Genomic DNA, 16,695 nt, shown 5'->3' with positions numbered 1-16,695 from the left:
TGATTAATTTAATTTAGATTGTCCCACTCCATTATATATCCATTAATAATATTATTGTTATTAGTTGTATAGATAGATGGTTACAAAAATGAATTAATTAATGCATGCAGGATGTTGGGTGAGAAAAATGAAGCAAGAAAAATGGGGTTGTGCATGACAGACATGTGGTCTTGTCATGCTAACTGACACTTTCTTTGATTATATATGTTCCAATAATTTTAACGACCTCCTTGGACTACTCTAACTCATATCTTCTAGCTTCCATAGATTCTTCATTCTTATTTCTCCAACACATGCTTCTTCATCACCCTGTCGTCCATCCATCAATGCCTCTATTGCATCCCATTATTCATTATTATTTTATATCATCTCATAATGCCGTCAATTCAAGGGTTATTATAAGCTAATCCTATTTGTTTAATTATTTTTTTTTGAATTTAGTTATTTATTTGTTGTGTATGTCTCATAGATTATTGTGCGGGATAAGTGTGTTGAAGATTTAGTGCAATATAATGAAGCAATGACACTTATCTATGTGGTTTAAATAATCCTAATTAGGTTCGTTGAGTGGGTAGAGCGTGTGGGGGTTTGCAGTACGATATATGAATAATTTTGTAAATGTACTACTATTAGTACAGTGTTGCCTATAAATATGATGATTAGCTTGTTGTAACCCTGGATGTTTTATTATCAGACAGACAAATTTAATCCAACTACAAGCTTAAGAGAAAAATAATTAATCATGAATAACAATGAGATCGATATGATCAGACAGGCAAGTGACAACAATAGTTGCAAGCAAAAGTTAAGGTTCCAGAATATTGTGCACCATCCTGAATTGAAGCAAGTTTGAGTGTGAGTAGGGCCTCCATGGCAGACATAGATGCCTGCAGACAACTTAATAAAAGGGAATTGCATTTTGATGATAGATGGAGTTTCAAGTAAGGCAAACCTGTCTTGCAAAAGCAGCTTTGTTAATTCCTAATCTATGTACATGTTGGAACATGAACAATCCGCTATGGCCCAACACACACAATCTCAACATTAACAAACCGAATATATCTGAATTATGAATCAATCTGTTTTTGGACAAGGTTGGTCACCTTACATCAGTTACATGCCTCAAAATTAAACCAATTTTTTTTTTAATATAAAATTATTGGTTTGAGAAATATAATAATAATGCTAATGTTCTTTTATGTGTGGAGGTTGTTGTTCCTTTTAGTGACAAAGATATTTAATACAAATGCATAATTTTGTTCATAACATTGTTGATGTAAATCATGGCCGCACAAGGAACTCGCTCACTTTGAGAGGTTACTTCCATATTGTGGAAGGTGAGACTTGATCTCAAGTCACATTGTTCCTAAACTTCACTTATATGACCAACTGAACTGCGCATGCGAACTACTTGTTTTAATAACATAACATAATATTAATATGACATAATTTGTTGATGTAGGTGGCTTTACCACATCATCATTTATATTTTATATAAATTTTAATATTCTTGTAAAATAATGAATAAGAAATGGTATTAAATGTGGGGGATGTAGTCCTTTTCAGTGACAAAGATAATACAAATGTATAGTTTTGTTTATTGATAAGTCCATAAGTGGTAGTAGTTGAGTGGAAAGCAATGCAAACGCAGATTAGACTATGTATGTACATAATTAGTGTTTCAATTCCCTTTAAGAGGTAAAAATGTTATTTTTCCCATTATAATTATCCCTTCATGTCATTTTCTTTTCTATCGTAATGGCCTGACATCAAAAAAATTTCATGAGTAAAGAAAAATTTTAAAAATCGGAGTAAAGTATTAATTACTCAATAAAGATATCATGCATCCCGAATAATTAAATAACTCTAAAAACATAAATAAATATATAATACAAACTAAATGTTTTTGGTTCAATTATTTTGCAATTGTTACTAATTAACTACTAATCTAGCTATTTGTCAAGTCCGACAACATTAGGAGTATGGGACTCCGAACTAACGTTTCTGCTCATCATCAGGTCATGCATGGAGATGAGAAATCGTCTGGCGAATGACAATTATGTATAGACTTTCCTAGCTTTCTCCGATCGCCGCCGGTGTTGTGCGCAGTTTCGGATATATTCAGGGTCCCATGGCTGTTATTGCATCCCAAAAGCCCAGTAAAACGGGGTTTTGTCGACGGTTTTCCCGTTACATCCTTAAATTTGTTGGTTTTAATGCTGACAGTGTTTTCGTCGTAGTCTGAGATTACGGAGGAGTGGTCGGCCACGCCCGCCGTGACGACGCTCCACGTGATGCTGGCCTCGCTGGGCGCGTAGTGAGTGATCGGGGAGGCGCAGCCGGACGTGTTCGTCTGGGAAGCTAACATTAAACCGTGTCGGGCGCTGTCGGATATGTTTTCGATTTCGAATAAGTCGGAGCTCGCATCACTAGCCATGTCGTCGTAGATTGTGTTGCTTGTTGTTGTTGTATGTGCTATAGGATGAATATCCTGTATTCCATCAATTCAGATTTATATATTATTCACTCCAACTAAACTACTTAATAAGTCTAGCTAAATCTTACCGTTGCAGCGCAAGCGGTCGTGGAATTGGGAATGGCGTCCCAGGTTAACACCGACAGCTTTCTCTCCAAGTTAACGGCTACATCTCCCGATCCTTTTCTGGTTTTATGAGCCCCAAACACTTCTAACGATTTTCTTTGCTCTTCTACTGCTTCTTCTTGCTTTGTCGTCGCATGATGTTCTTCCCTTTTTGAGGTATTCCCCGCAGAATGTTTCTGGGAAGAAAAAGAATCTTCCGCCGCCTGTTTTGATCCATGATCATCAATGACAACAGCTTTCTTGTCTAGACAGCGGCCCTGACACCCCAAACGACCGAAAAAGCTCCTCCGAATAATACCCGCTTTTCTCGGTTTCGATTTATGCAGCAAACCGGCCTTGCTACCAAAACTGCTTGGCTCCGAGGAGACGCTAACGTTGCTGGATTTTGATTTTGGTTTTGTGCATGGAGATTCCACGGCTGGGATTTCATCGTTCTTGTTCTTATTAACCTTCCCTGATCGAATCGGAGCTGTAGTGTAGGCTAAATCCAATTTCTGATCCAGTTTCATGTTGAAATACTTATCAGCTTCGAAGATGCTGATTTCCCCGTCATTTCTTGATTTTCCGACGATCCTTCTTTCCAGATGTTTCGCCGCCGCCGGAAATACGAACGAAACTGTAGGATCTTCAACCGGGCCGGAGGCGGCAGTCTTGAACGCAAAACCGCTGTTATTATTGTTGTTTTCCGGCGTCCTAACATAAGCAGAAGAAAATGACTCGCCGGCGCCGTGATCGGAAGCAGTACTAACCTTAACCTTGTGATCTTTACTACCATCCATGGCTGCGCCTTTCGGGATCTTAACGTTCGACGATGGCTTATTAGGCGACGCTCTAGCTCTAACCGGAAACGGAGCGTCCGGCCGCTGGAGATCTTCAGACGATCCTCCGGCGATCCTCTGCACCAAGCTCTCTTCTGGGTTGTTGAGGTAGCAAGAAAATGAAGCCACCCGAAGACTCATATCATCGGCTTCCATGGAGATTATATATAATATATAACTGGAAATTAAAATGTATACTCTCAAAATCAGTGTTGACGATGAATTGAAGAAGCTAAGCAATTAAGCAAGAATATAATTGGATAGCTATGGGACGAGTTGAAGCTCTGATTTGATATGTTGTTTGGCTTGTGTCAAACCACACTATAAGTAGACTTTTCGTGCAAGATTACAAGTAAAGATAGATTTGACACAAAGTTAAACAACACATTTGGATGTATGCAATTGTGGTAAAATATGGGTCAAAAACGCATACATAAATTGACTAGATGAACTACCTAAATGTGTACAATGCTCCAACACCATGTTATATTTTTTTTGGGTACATTCTAGCTCGAGGCCGGGAAACCTACAGTAAGTATATGCACCGGATAAACCATGTTCCTGTATAATAGAATATTACTTGATGCAAGGTGGGTTAGATGTGGATTTAGAACATATATACATGACCAAGTAAGTTAGTAAATTTTTATAGAGTCCACGGGCTGATTTAAGCAGGGAGTGAAGGTTTAGTATTTCAATAGTAAAAAATATATTAAATTAGACAACTATGGACTCGGACGTACAAACTTCACTATTTATAATTAAAATGTATAATTTTTTGAATATGAATAATTTGTAATGTTAACCAGGTCAAGTGATAGGGATTATAACATAACATGAAGAAAGTAAGTGGATCCTACATGTGTTAAAATGGAGAATGAGGATGTTCCAGTGTTGTCATTTCGTTCATAGTTCAAACACGACATTTGCAGAGGTGAGATCAACATTCTTTCTTTCGGATTTATTAAGAAACAAAATGTGTACCCCAGAACAAAACTAGCTAACTAAAACTAAAATAATATATCAGATAATTAACTTGGTAACCCAATGGTCAAATTAAAATTCAATTCCATATGAAAATTGTTTATTAGCTTTTTTGATTTGAACTGAACAATTATACACAACTAAGACTGATTTAGCTCCAGTCCTTTACTAGTTAGGATTACAAGACGGATTCGGAATTGTAATTGGGCGCAGACAAACAAATGGCCCTAAAAGAGACTAAGGAAACAAACTTTAAGGTGTGCCACTCGTTTGAGTGAGCCCCAAAAACTAGTAGGGACACCTATCCACATCACAATAAATTCATTTTTCAAAGCCCCATTTTTTCCAGGCAGGGCTGTGCTGTGAGTAGTTCAATGATTAGGATGGCTTTTACACTGCCTATTCAACCAATAAATTCATAACCTATTAAAGGTATAAAAAAATATATTATTTTAACTGTTACTGGATCATATATCTAATTCACTTATGGTAATCTCAACTCTCAAGATATACAATAACAATATATTCATGCGGTTTGATGTAGGCTCCAGCTTTATAGGGACATTATATTGTGAGGGAATAAATGTTTATCATTATTAGCTTGAATGATGAATGCATTAATTGCTTTTGTGATACAAAGATTCCCAAAACCCAAAAAATGATTAGCTTTAATTTATCCTAAAATATCTTATTTAAAATAATAAGATTTTTATTTCACCTTACATTTTTTTTTTTATTTCACCTTACATAAGGTTGAGAATTATACAAGTAAACATATTTTGCTGCAAAACAGTCTTATGCTGCAGATTTGTTTAAACAATATATAGAATTAGTTTTAGTATAAAAAACAAATGTCAAGATGGCCGAGTTGGTCTAAGGCGCCAGTTTCAGGTACTGGTCCGAAAGGGCATGGGTTCGAATCCCATTCTTGACAAAAAATTAATATTTTGGCAACTTCTGGATTACCTCTGCCTTCCTTCCATTCACTGTTCTTCGCCGCCACCTTGCAGCTGTTAAGTGTTGTCCTTAGGCTGAGATCCACTTCCCTTTCAAAGACTATTCTTCATATATTTCTGCTGCTGTCTAGCTTGGAGCTGTTCTATTCCTTGGTAAGTTACTTTTTTCCCCAGATTTTTACTGCTCATAGATTGGTTCTGACTGTTTGAGGGAATTCTGACTTTTCATTACTTGAGCACCAGATTTGGTGTTATGCCACTTTTGACTTGACTGAAGAAAATCCCCTCATGACCATATATACCTAGTTAAACAAGACCCTTGAATTTTCTTGCTGGGTTGAATGGATTGGAGTGCAAGGAAATCTAAAAGCTAGGCTGTTCTGCAGGGTGGGTGTATATAAAGTGTAATCATCATTTTCAAGAATATAATCCCAGAAATCCAGAATAGTATGGAGCAAACAGTGGGAGGAGAGGAAAAGACAGTAACTTTGTATGGAACATGGACCAGCCCTTATGCCAAGAGAGTTGAATTGGGGCTCAGAATCAAAGGCATTCCTTTTGAGTATGTAGAAGAAGATTTGAGCAATAAGAGCCCCTTTCTCCTTGAGAACAATCCGGTTTACAAGAAGGTTCCGGTGCTCGTGCATAATGGAAAGTGTCTGTCAGAGTCACTCATCATTCTTGAATATATAGATGAAGTGTGGAGCCAGGAGCCTCACTTTTTGCCAGCAGATCCTTATGAAAGATCCCAAATCAAGTTCTGGGCTGGTTACATCCAGCAGGTAAAGATTTAATCTTTATGTTTCAATCCATTTTACATCTGGTATTGTGCTTGTTTGTGTTAATGCTAACCGGTTTAAGTCCAGGTGTATGAATGCTTATTGAAGGTCCTCACATCTGGAGCTCGGGACCAAGAAAACGCCTGCAAAGAGCTTTATGATAAACTGAGAGTGCTGGAAAATGGAATGGGGGGAAGGACTAATGTCCAGTCCAGCAATCTGGGACTCCTGGATATTATGATTGTGCCAACACTTGGGGCATACAAGGTACAAGAAGAAGTGTTTGGTGTGAAGATTCTTGATCCTGACAGAAATCCCATGTTACATTCATGGGTGAACAGCCTGATTGAGCTGCCTGTGATCAAAGAGGCGGCTGCTCCTCGCGAAAAGGTGGTTCCTTTTCTTCAAGGATTTAAGCAACGGCTCGCTCTCAAACAGCCGAGCAAGAGGGATGAAACAGATCTCTAACCTTGGTATATCCTCCTCCTGCTACTGTCTTTCAAACAACTTGTTTTCTTAGTTCCATGAGTTTCTGCTTGTAATAAGGCTGAATTGTCTGTAATCGGAACATATGTAACACGAACTGGTCCTATGTGAGGAAAATAATAATGCTAATTCCAACATTAATTGTGGAAAATAATGTTTTTGGTGATGATGGAATTAAGATTCCTATTGAAACTGATGGCTAGAACTTGACAAAACTATCATGTATTGTATAGGTAAACTCCTCTCTAACCTTTTTTTGGCTTTTCTGAAGAATTAAGAATTCAAGAAACTTCAAGAATCTCTTTGGAGGTCCTGGCAGCTAGCATAAATCATGAAATTCATTTAAAATAAATTTCCTGATAAACTAGTTGCAGTTTGATGCAGTCCATGCTTTTTTCAATGGGGGAGTTCCAAAAATCTGAGTCAAAATCTGGGGTTTATTGGCATTGAAGTTTGAGCACCAAGAAACTATTGAATTGTGTGCAGTGACATCAGTGCACTGGTCAACCAAGCAGTTAGAACATCAAGAAACAAAATATAGAATACCAGGTTGTCTGCAATATTATTTTAATCAGCAGTCAAACACTATCCAAGGACTATAATGGCTGTCTGGCACTTAATATTTTCAGAAAAGCTTCCTTGTTTTCTACTTTTTCCTGCGACAACTATATCCCCTCCTCCTCTCTACAACTATTCAGCAATCTTGAGAGCCAAGAAACAGGCTGCAGATAAGGTCAATGATCTTATTGCTGACACCAAACAGATTTTAAAAGTAGGAAACTTTGAAAAAAGAATCAGATATCAGTTTCCCATATATTTTATTTGAAGCCAATTGTTGACTACTGACTAGATATTGTCTCAATGTAAATCAGTGAATTAAATACTTGAAGAGTACAGAAGAAGGAAAAAAAAAAACACATTGCCTCATCAGAAAAGCTCAAAGGTCAAGGAACATCAAGATTTCTGTATTTAATACCCCCCAGCAGCATAAAACCATGAACATCACAGAGCAATATCAGAAACAAAAGAGTGAGAGAGCAGAAACAATGGGGGATGAGAGCAAAGTAATCCTGCATGGGATGTGGGCAAGCCCATATGTGAAGAGAGTGGAAATTGCTCTTAAACTCAAAGCCATACCTTTTGAGTATGTTGAAGAAGATCTGAGCAACAAGAGCCCCTTGCTCCTGAAATACAATCCTGTTTACAAGAAAGTCCCGGTGCTCGTCCACAATGGAAAACCAATCTCAGAATCACTCCTCATTGTTGAATACATCGATGAAGTGTGGAACGAAGGTCCTCGGATACTGCCAGAGGAGCCCTATGAAAGAGCCAGGGTTAGATTCTGGGCTGATTACATCCAAAAGGTGAGTAATGAACTAAACCTTATGCTCATGTTCAATTTAATTGGACCATCTCTTATGCTAATGAACTGTTCTTTTGCACTAATGCTAGCAGGTTTTCACCAGCATGTCCAAGATCTTTAACAGTGAAGGGGAAGAGTTAACCAAAGCCTGTGATGAGTTTTATGAGAAACTGAAAGTGCTGGAAGATGGAATCAAGGATTTATTTCCAGGTGGTGATCCAAGGGCTCAAGGCAGGAACTTGGGACTTCTCGATGTTTTGATAGTTCCCACTCTCGGAGCCTACAAGGCACAAGAACAAGTCCTGGGTGTGAAGATTCTTGACCCAGAGAGGAATCCATTGATGTACTCATGGGTGAATAGTTTGCTTGAGCTGCCTCTCATCCAAGAAATCGCTCCGCCCTATGAAAAGGTCGTTGCACTTCTTCAAATGCTCAAAGAAAAGGGTGTCAAGTTTGAAGCCAATTGAGCATATGCTACTGAAACAGTCACTCTATGTGATTGGAGTTGGCTGCTATCCATCATTTTGCTTGTAATAAGGCCATGAATTCCATTTTAATACAAGTTTGTCAAAAATTTCTGTCATGTGGCCTACATTTTGAGATTAAGTTTGGCATTAATTTGATTATGCATTGCTTAATTTTTATACAATCAGTTGAACATACATTTAAGTATTTAACAGAAAACAAGCAGATTAGCTATTACCCATCTTGATCATCTTGGTGGGGTAAGCCCTTCTTTGAAGAGACTGGATATTCCACTTATATATTTAATAAAAATGCATCCTTTTTTCCACCAAAATAAAGAAAACATGGCAAAGTTTTGGGGAAATCAAAATCAAGATGACGGAAAATTGTGGGATAAAATTAACAAAAGCATCACAGCATCAAACCATTTAACTTAGTATGACAGGTAATATATAGTTCTTCCTAACAGAAAAGCAAATTGGATAGTATTGCAACCACCACTTGGTTGTGCAAAATTTGTAACAATCTCAATGCCTAAAATTTTCTTAAACAGGTAAACTGAATTCTAAGTATCGCAATTTCAGCTCTTGCCAGCTTGCTTTTCTTTTGCCTTTTGGATCTTCAAAACTTTCTTCACAATCTTCTGCTCTTCTACCAAGAAAGCTCGAACAATCCTGAAACCAACACCAAAATTTAGCAACTACTACAATGACAACATTGGATATCTCAAATCTGGTCTAATTTAGATGTACAAACCTCTCTCTCACGGCCCCACCAGACAATACACCACCATAGGGTCGGTTAACAGTTCTCCTATTCCTAGATAATCTGGACCTCTTGTACTCAGCAGGTCTCAAGTGCGGGATCTGCAGAATAGAACATACTATACAATTAGCTTGATTGTCACCCACTCCACAACTCAATGATTGCATAATAAACTCCCAAATATGTGTAATTATAAATGCTCCGTGAATCATTACAACTGATTGCCCTAATCGACCCGATCCCCAAACGCCACATTTCTAAGACAAAAGCACTTGGCAACTTCAAAACAATCCTTCTAAGTTGAAGTTACAACTAAGTGACACTTAGAGCTATTAGTATAGTTACTTGTGGCATATCAAATTCACAAGTAAGATAATGGCTTAAAGAGCAGTTGCAATAAAATGAGTGTTGATGAACCTTTATTCAAACATAATGAATATGCAGTTCAAACTTGAGGAACATTATAGTCATGTATAAAAATACCAGAATAAAAATGAAGCTGCATTTGATTCACACAACAAGAAGACAACAATAATTGAATTCAACAACAGAAAAATTACCCCTTGAATCCTCTTCCCAGTAACAGGACACTTCGGTCCACTAGCCCTCTTCTTCGTGGTCTGATACACCAGCTTCCCACCTGAAAATTCAAATAAACTCCATTAAAAAAACAGATCTTTATAACAAATCAGAAGAACTCGATAAAGATACAAGGCATTATGAAGTCACAGATCCAACATATTTATGTATTTACCAGGGGTTTTCACGACGCGGTGCTGGTTGGACTTCGTGGCATAGCTATGGCGTTTCCGGTAAGTGAGACGCTGCACCATCTTCGGAACTCTTTCCGGCCTCCTCAATACGGATAGAAGCTGAAGAGAGGAGGCTAGGGAGCAGGTTAACTATGAAGTGTAAAGGGAAGAGACTAAAACCCTAGGGAGTTTGAACTTTGAAAACGCCCAACCCGTTTCAGAGTTGGGTTTCGGGTATCAAATCTTGTGCTTGGGCTTGGGCCGTAATGCTTTAGAGAAGGCCCGTACTAATTGGGCTTATTCATGCTCTCAATTGGTTTTTGGAAAAAGGTTCAAATCAGTTACTGAATTACAGACAAAAATACAATTAAGTTATTTAACTTTAAAAATATATAATTAGGTCCTTCAACCATCTAAAATGCAATTCAATTAAAGTTGACATGTTCCTCAGGTCATCGCGGACGTGTCAGCCAGAAAAAGCAGTCGTTGTATCGTGGACCATGGTCACAAAACGACGTCGTTTCAATAAGTGGAGAAACGGCTCCCGCAAATCTCCGTAACTAATACTACAGTTGTGTTGAACTGATACTGCAGTTGTGTTGAAAGGGAACTGCAATTGCGCGGAACGGATGCTGTTTCATCCGTCTGGAACTGTAGTTGTATTGAACTGATACTGCAGTTGTGTTGAGACTGTTTCATCCGTCTGGAATTGCAATTGTGTTGAACTGATACTGCAGTTGTGTTGAAAGGGAACTGCAGTTGTGTGGAACGGAGGCCATTTCATCCGTCTGTTTTCATTAAACAAAACGACGTCGTTTTGTCACTTGAATCACAATGCTTGGTAGACCGCGGTCCACAGTAAAATTTGGGCAGAAAAAGGGTAAGGAATAGTTCTATTATGTTGTCTATTTATATCATGGCAAACCCTGGAGACAACAAATCCTTAATAAATCAATGAGAAGATCAAAAGTGGGATTAGATTCCTCAACAAGCTGCACACATTGTGGCTTTACTTTGCAACTCAAAATCTCCCTAAAGGCAATAAGATTACATACTCCGATCCTCTTTCCTCGGTGGGTTACGTTTTAAGTTAATGATCCTAAATTAATGAAGTGGGTGTAGTCAAGGATGTTTGCCAGCTACATGTGATATCCTACGAGGAAACCTAATCCCACTACTTGTGTTGGGAGTATTAATTATAGTACAACTTGATCGAAGCTATAATTATATTACCATGCATTTTCTTAATATTAAAATATACGGAGTAATATTTTATGTCAGGATTAAACACTTACCACTAAACTAAAAATTATAACCAATCCTAAATGCACAGCAGCACAGTCTTATTTTATTATACTTACGTAGTAGCAGCTATTAACATCATGCTTCAATGATAAAATGCTGGACTTGAATGTCTAAATATCTATCCAACATATATATATATATATATTAATGCATGCATATACACATGTACACATGTGTCCAAAACAAAGAAGAAAAGCAAACCAAATAATTGTGAGTCGACGCATATTGTATATCGATCAATTAGAGCAGGTAGGGTGTGATGTATCTCACATGCAAGAATACGTAATTACATATAATAATAGTATTGACGATCGACCACAACAAATTAAATAATAGGCTATATTGTATATATGTATATATTACCAAATAATGAAATCTTGAATATATATATAGTAACCTAATAATTGTGATTGAGTTGTAATCATTATTAAGAAAAAGAAATAACATTCATGCAATCTAGCTAAGCTAGCTAGTGATCTATGAAGCTTTGTATCATCTTAATTACATTTGTGATTGACTTCATCTTTGAGTAGTTCATAACATTTGAATCAAATATCCACTTTGTTACTAATTTTTATGAAACAACGAGTTAGAATTTCAATTCTTTCAATGAATTAGTTTACATTAAGAATATTTCTTTTAGATTGAGTTCGTGCTATGTAATAATATAATGTTAGTTCAACAATTGTTTGATAATGTTAAAGAGATCTTTGGTCTAGCAATTAATCAAATCTAATGAAACCCTTCACATTATATTTTAATATCTATTAAAGAAACTTGATTAGAAAGCCTAACAACAACACATATTATATTATGTATGATAAGAAATTTGAATATGAAAACTCTAATGTTAATATATAGACTCCTACTCATTCATTCTAGTGTTGACTTTTGCTAGATTATATATTATTTAGATCATACAATTATCACTTTCTCTATGAATAGTGCTACATTCCATTCCTGATTTAATCTTCTTACGTGATAATATTTGGTTAGTTCATTTAATATTTAATTAATAAGTGTTAGGATTGGGTGGGTTGGCTAATCATAGTCAATGAATAAAAAGAATCGTATGGTATTGCTATTTCACAGGGTTAATATTAGAAGGCAAAATCAAGAAATATATAGTTAAAGGATAATAGTATTACTCTTTAATTTTAACAAAATCAGAAATACTAACTAATATGGAGTATAGTATTTATATCTTTTAATGGATATGTTTATTCCTTATTAATCCATCATGGGTTAGCTAATTCACTAGTAATCCATAATGAAAATAAATAATTTTTCTTTTTAATCATGTAAATAATAGGAAATTATAATTGTAAGGCTGGGTTGGAAGTATTTTTCATTATTTATTAATTGGTAGAGAATATCTAGTGTTGAACTTCCACATATACAATCTATGATGCATGCATGAAGCCTTGATCTAGGTATACCTCAATTAGTATATGTTCAATTAATTCAAAATAGCTTTATAAGTTTTATTTTAGTAGCAATCACTTAATCACGTAATACAGTTCGAATATGCTTCTGTTATTTTTGGATTCTGTAATATCTTATATACAATTATTAGGGTATATATTTTCAAAAAAAAAAAAATTACAATTATTAGGGGCCTTAAGTTAGTGGGGTATGATTAATTAGTTAAACTGAACTTAGCTAGAAGTGGTGTTGACAGAGTTTTGACTTTAGATGCTAATAATTGCTTAATATAATATTAAAACCAGCTTATAGTAATGTGATGGATGGAGGGTGGAGGACCCTCACATGGGCGGGGGCAAAATCAATCACTTTTCTTCTTCTGCCATTAAAGCAAAGCAAAGCAAAGCTTTCCCATCAGGCATATATCAGCTTAAGCTAGACAGACCTGTCTAATTCACACACTAATCACCTACCATTCTTTTCTGTTCTCAATATCCTACAAGATTGATCACACCTCTCTGCTCTCAGGTAGTTGAGCAATCACTTCTAATCACTATTATTAATTATATCTCTCATTACTCTTTTCTTGTGTATGTTCTAATTGATTATCTTTCTGACTTTAACTTGTTTTAATATCATCAGAAATCACAATCAGCCCAGTGCACACTTTTCAGTAGTAATTGTAGATTTTTTTGTCACCCAACAAAAAATCAGAATCAGTTGACCAGTTGTAAGACAGCCATCCTCATAAATCAGATTCAGCTAAGTGCACGCTCTCCTATAGTGGCTGTAATAAAAAAAATCAGAATAAGTTGATCACGTGTAAAGCTGTATCTCACGTGATGTGTGTAATAGTTTTTAATGATAATGTAATACTTTAAAATTGACATGTGTATAAGCTAGCTAGCAAGCTAGGGTTGGGTATAAGTTTGTGGAAGCCACCATTCACAATTTGAGCTTAGCTTCCATTGAACTGAGTTTCTTGGGGAGTATTTGTTATCAATCTCTGATAAGAACTGAAGGTGATAAAGGATGAAGAAGACGAAGGTGGTTGTGAGGAGAGACATGACGAGAAGGAACACCGGAGCTCCGGGCACGACCAACAACAACGTTCGGTACGTGGAATGTCAAAGGAACCACGCGGCCAACCTCGGCGGCTACGCGGTGGACGGGTGCCGGGAATTCATGGCCAGCGGCGAAGAGGGGACCACCGCCGCCCTCACCTGCGCCGCCTGCGGCTGCCACCGGAATTTCCACAGAAGGGAAGAGCAAAGCTGCTAGGCGGTGTTTGCCATTTTGTTTTTGAAATATTTGATTTGTTTCATCAATTCTGAATTGGTTGATCCAAAATTATTAAAACCTTAGAATCATGGGATGGGAAGATGTTAAGCGGTTTGAAGGTACGTTAATGGATAATGGAATCCTTAGATTCATTGTATGTGATCGAGTTTATTATCGTACATTTGTAGTTGGTGCTTAATTGGATTGTGCATGAATGTTATTTTGCTTGTACAAAATTATTCCCCCTTCTTAAAACAAAAAAGTTTATCACAATGTTTTTCCTGTTCTTCTAGGGTTTTGCAAATTGTTCCCAACAATTATGAAAATATTATATCTCTTTTAATTTTTATATTTTTATGACACCTTTTTAATATTGTAGAATAAGATGAAGATTGGTATTTGTGTTTTTTTTTGTATTGGGTACAATTGAATGTGTAAGTAGAAAATGTTTGAGATTTGTACAGTACGAATTTCCATTACATTCTGTATAAACCATACTCTAAAGCTTTTTGGATTGTATCATATGCAAGAGCCACCTATACCAATTTACACCATGTACTTTCTCTATATATACATTCACATAACTTAATTAACCAGTTTTAAGTCGTTATTATATTTTGGTTGGAACTCCATTTTTAAGCATTCTATTTGTTAATCTGAATCATATCCTCATTTAATTTTAATTTAGTATGAATTTATGTAGTATTACCTCGATCATGTTAGCTCAAGTGATGATTGTATTGACAAATACTCTTATTGTACTCACAATTTCTAAAAGATGAGAACCAATTATGTATGTAATATCTACTTTGTAAATTCAAGTATTGTATAGGCATGTTGGACACTTTCTATGTTCAGTACCCATTTGAAACAGTAACTTCATGCCACTTGACTACAAAGTTATTGTTTAGTAATTAATCACTTAATTCTAACATAATTATATTCAACATTTCTCTCTAAATTTATTCTCCATAACGTGATATAAATTAAACAGTATACCGTACACATTGCTTAATGACACAACAAATGTCTTGCAACAGCATGCATGTGGTGGCCTGGCTCTTAAGTAAAGCTACAAATCCACTGAATTAAATTTTTCGGGAATGAATGCTTAGTATTAAAAATTGGCACTTGTAAAATATGAAAGTTCAGTGCACTTAGGGTCTAGATTTTTATGTATGACTTTTTTTGGTTTAAGAATTCACAATTTTTTTTATTGTTTAAGGTTTAGCATTTACGATTTATATTTAAAATTTAGTTTTTTTTATTGATTTTTTAAAAGTTATCGAAGAATGCGGATTGGATTCATAAACTAATTAATACATTGAGTTCATCATTAGTGGAATGTGAAAACACCAAAATTTTACATTATTACTATTAAATTTAATGTTTACTAAATTGATATTTAATGCCAAAGGCCTTGTGGTCAAGCGGCATGAAGTGATTCTCCCAAGTAGGATGTCATGGGTTCGAGCCTCAGTGGGGGCAATGTTAACTTTGTTGGGCTTCAGTAGTTTGAGAAAACTACATGTACCATGGTCAATAGTATTTAACAAAAAAATTTGATATTCAATTGGAGGACCAAACTTTTAAACAAATTAAAATCAATAGTGATGGATCATTTATGATCAAAATGAAAGTTAATGATGAACTTTGATAAATGACCATTCGTGGTCAAATTGAAAGTCAATGATAAAAATTAAAAATTGATAAATATTAATATTCAATAAGCCATTCCTGAAATTAACTCTATAATAGTATCATATGAGAACTAGTAGTCATGTACTCATGTGCATTCGTGAATAATTGAAAGTACATTCATTACATGTAATAGTGCACTCACTTGTATACACTTGACAGAACAAATTGTTCAATATATATATGAAGTCAAGTCGTCTTAGCTCAGTGGTAGAGCGCGTGGCTATTAACCCCCCAATTTAGGTTTAATAGTACATCCCAACAGAGGACGACCATACTTGTTCAATTTATCTCTCTCAACTTGGATTCCGTGAGGCGGGCCTTGAAAAGTTTTAATATAAGCCGTAGGGATTCGTAAATCTTCCAGACGTAGAGCGCGCAGTGCTTTGAACCCAAATACATTACCCACAATGGAAGTAAACATGTTGGTAACAGAACCTTCTTCAAAAAGGTCTAACGGGTAAGCTACATAAGCAATATATTGATCTTTTTCTCCAATAACGCGCTCGATGCGGTAGCATCGCCCCTTGTACCGATCAAGGCTGGTAAGTCCATCGGTCCACACAGTTGTCCATGTACCAGTAGAAGATTCCGCAGCTACCGCAGCCCCTGCTTCTTCAGGTGGAACTCCGGGTTGAGGAGTTACTCGGAATGCTGCCAAGATATCAGTATCTTTGGTTTGGTACTCAGGAGTATAATAAGTCAATTTGTAGTCTTTTACACCAGCTTTGAATCCAACACTTGCTTTAGTCTCTGTTTGTGGTGACATAAATCCCTCCCTACAACTCATGAATTAAGAATTATCACAACAACAAGGTCTACTCGACATGAATTCGTCGTTAATGAGACTTGATCACAGGAATCTTTCACAAAATTCCCACCTAATCCTAATACTAATATTATCAACTAATCAGAATGTTTGATTATTAGACGACCAAGGTATTTGATTTTCCAAATACATCATTATTGTATACTCTTTCATATATATAGCGCAACCCAATTTTGATTTTTAACCT

General features: G+C 36.1%; 4 protein-coding genes and 1 non-coding gene across 9 annotated transcripts; 3 read left to right on the top strand and 2 right to left on the bottom strand.

Moving 5' to 3' along the window:
- Window positions 1-1,797: 1,797 nt before the first annotated feature.
- Window positions 1,798-3,675, bottom strand: LOC116022957 (protein PHYTOCHROME KINASE SUBSTRATE 3-like). The gene is made up of 2 exons (XM_031263880.1): window positions 2,566-3,675; window positions 1,798-2,491 (listed from the first exon to the last, which is right to left on the bottom strand). Exons 1-2 carry the CDS (start codon window positions 3,574-3,576, stop codon window positions 2,015-2,017), a joined length of 1,488 nt encoding a protein of 495 aa, XP_031119740.1. The 5' UTR covers window positions 3,577-3,675; the 3' UTR covers window positions 1,798-2,014.
- A 1,582-nt stretch (window positions 3,676-5,257) lies between these two features.
- TRNAL-CAG lies at window positions 5,258-5,338 on the top strand. The gene has a single exon. It is a non-coding gene; the product is annotated as a tRNA-Leu (tRNA).
- Window positions 5,339-5,356: 18 nt separating this feature from the next.
- LOC116023189 (glutathione S-transferase U9-like) lies at window positions 5,357-7,111 on the top strand. Of its 4 annotated transcripts, none has more exons than XM_031264168.1 (4): window positions 5,357-5,513; window positions 5,604-6,142; window positions 6,227-6,612; window positions 7,000-7,111. In XM_031264168.1, exons 2-3 carry the CDS (start codon window positions 5,810-5,812, stop codon window positions 6,605-6,607), a joined length of 714 nt encoding a protein of 237 aa, XP_031120028.1. In that variant the 5' UTR covers window positions 5,357-5,513; window positions 5,604-5,809; the 3' UTR covers window positions 6,608-6,612; window positions 7,000-7,111. The 4 variants fall into 4 exon arrangements, with proteins under 4 accessions (XP_031120028.1, XP_031120031.1, XP_031120029.1 ...); XM_031264171.1 differs by having other exon boundaries at window positions 6,897-7,006; XM_031264170.1 differs by having other exon boundaries at window positions 5,363-5,513; window positions 5,747-6,142.
- A 112-nt stretch (window positions 7,112-7,223) lies between these two features.
- Window positions 7,224-8,637, top strand: LOC116023188 (glutathione S-transferase U9-like). 2 transcript variants are annotated; one of them, XM_031264167.1, is made up of 3 exons: window positions 7,224-7,358; window positions 7,498-7,989; window positions 8,081-8,637. In XM_031264167.1, exons 2-3 carry the CDS (start codon window positions 7,621-7,623, stop codon window positions 8,453-8,455), a joined length of 744 nt encoding a protein of 247 aa, XP_031120027.1. In that variant the 5' UTR covers window positions 7,224-7,358; window positions 7,498-7,620; the 3' UTR covers window positions 8,456-8,637. The 2 variants fall into 2 exon arrangements, with proteins under 2 accessions (XP_031120027.1, XP_031120026.1); XM_031264166.1 differs by having other exon boundaries at window positions 7,282-7,397.
- A 192-nt stretch (window positions 8,638-8,829) lies between these two features.
- Window positions 8,830-10,142, bottom strand: LOC116022039 (60S ribosomal protein L34). Its single transcript, XM_031262585.1, has 4 exons — window positions 9,973-10,142; window positions 9,779-9,858; window positions 9,210-9,319; window positions 8,830-9,127 (listed from the first exon to the last, which is right to left on the bottom strand). Exons 1-4 carry the CDS (start codon window positions 10,049-10,051, stop codon window positions 9,034-9,036), a joined length of 363 nt encoding a protein of 120 aa, XP_031118445.1. The 5' UTR covers window positions 10,052-10,142; the 3' UTR covers window positions 8,830-9,033.
- Between the last annotated feature and the right edge of the window lie 6,553 nt (window positions 10,143-16,695).

The sequence above is a fragment of the Ipomoea triloba genome, chromosome 6, assembly GCF_003576645.1.
Source record: "Ipomoea triloba cultivar NCNSP0323 chromosome 6, ASM357664v1".
NCBI lineage: Eukaryota > Viridiplantae > Streptophyta > Magnoliopsida > Solanales > Convolvulaceae > Ipomoea > Ipomoea triloba.
Note: the sequence above shows the minus strand (reverse complement) of the source record. Positions and strands in the feature narration are given on the sequence as shown.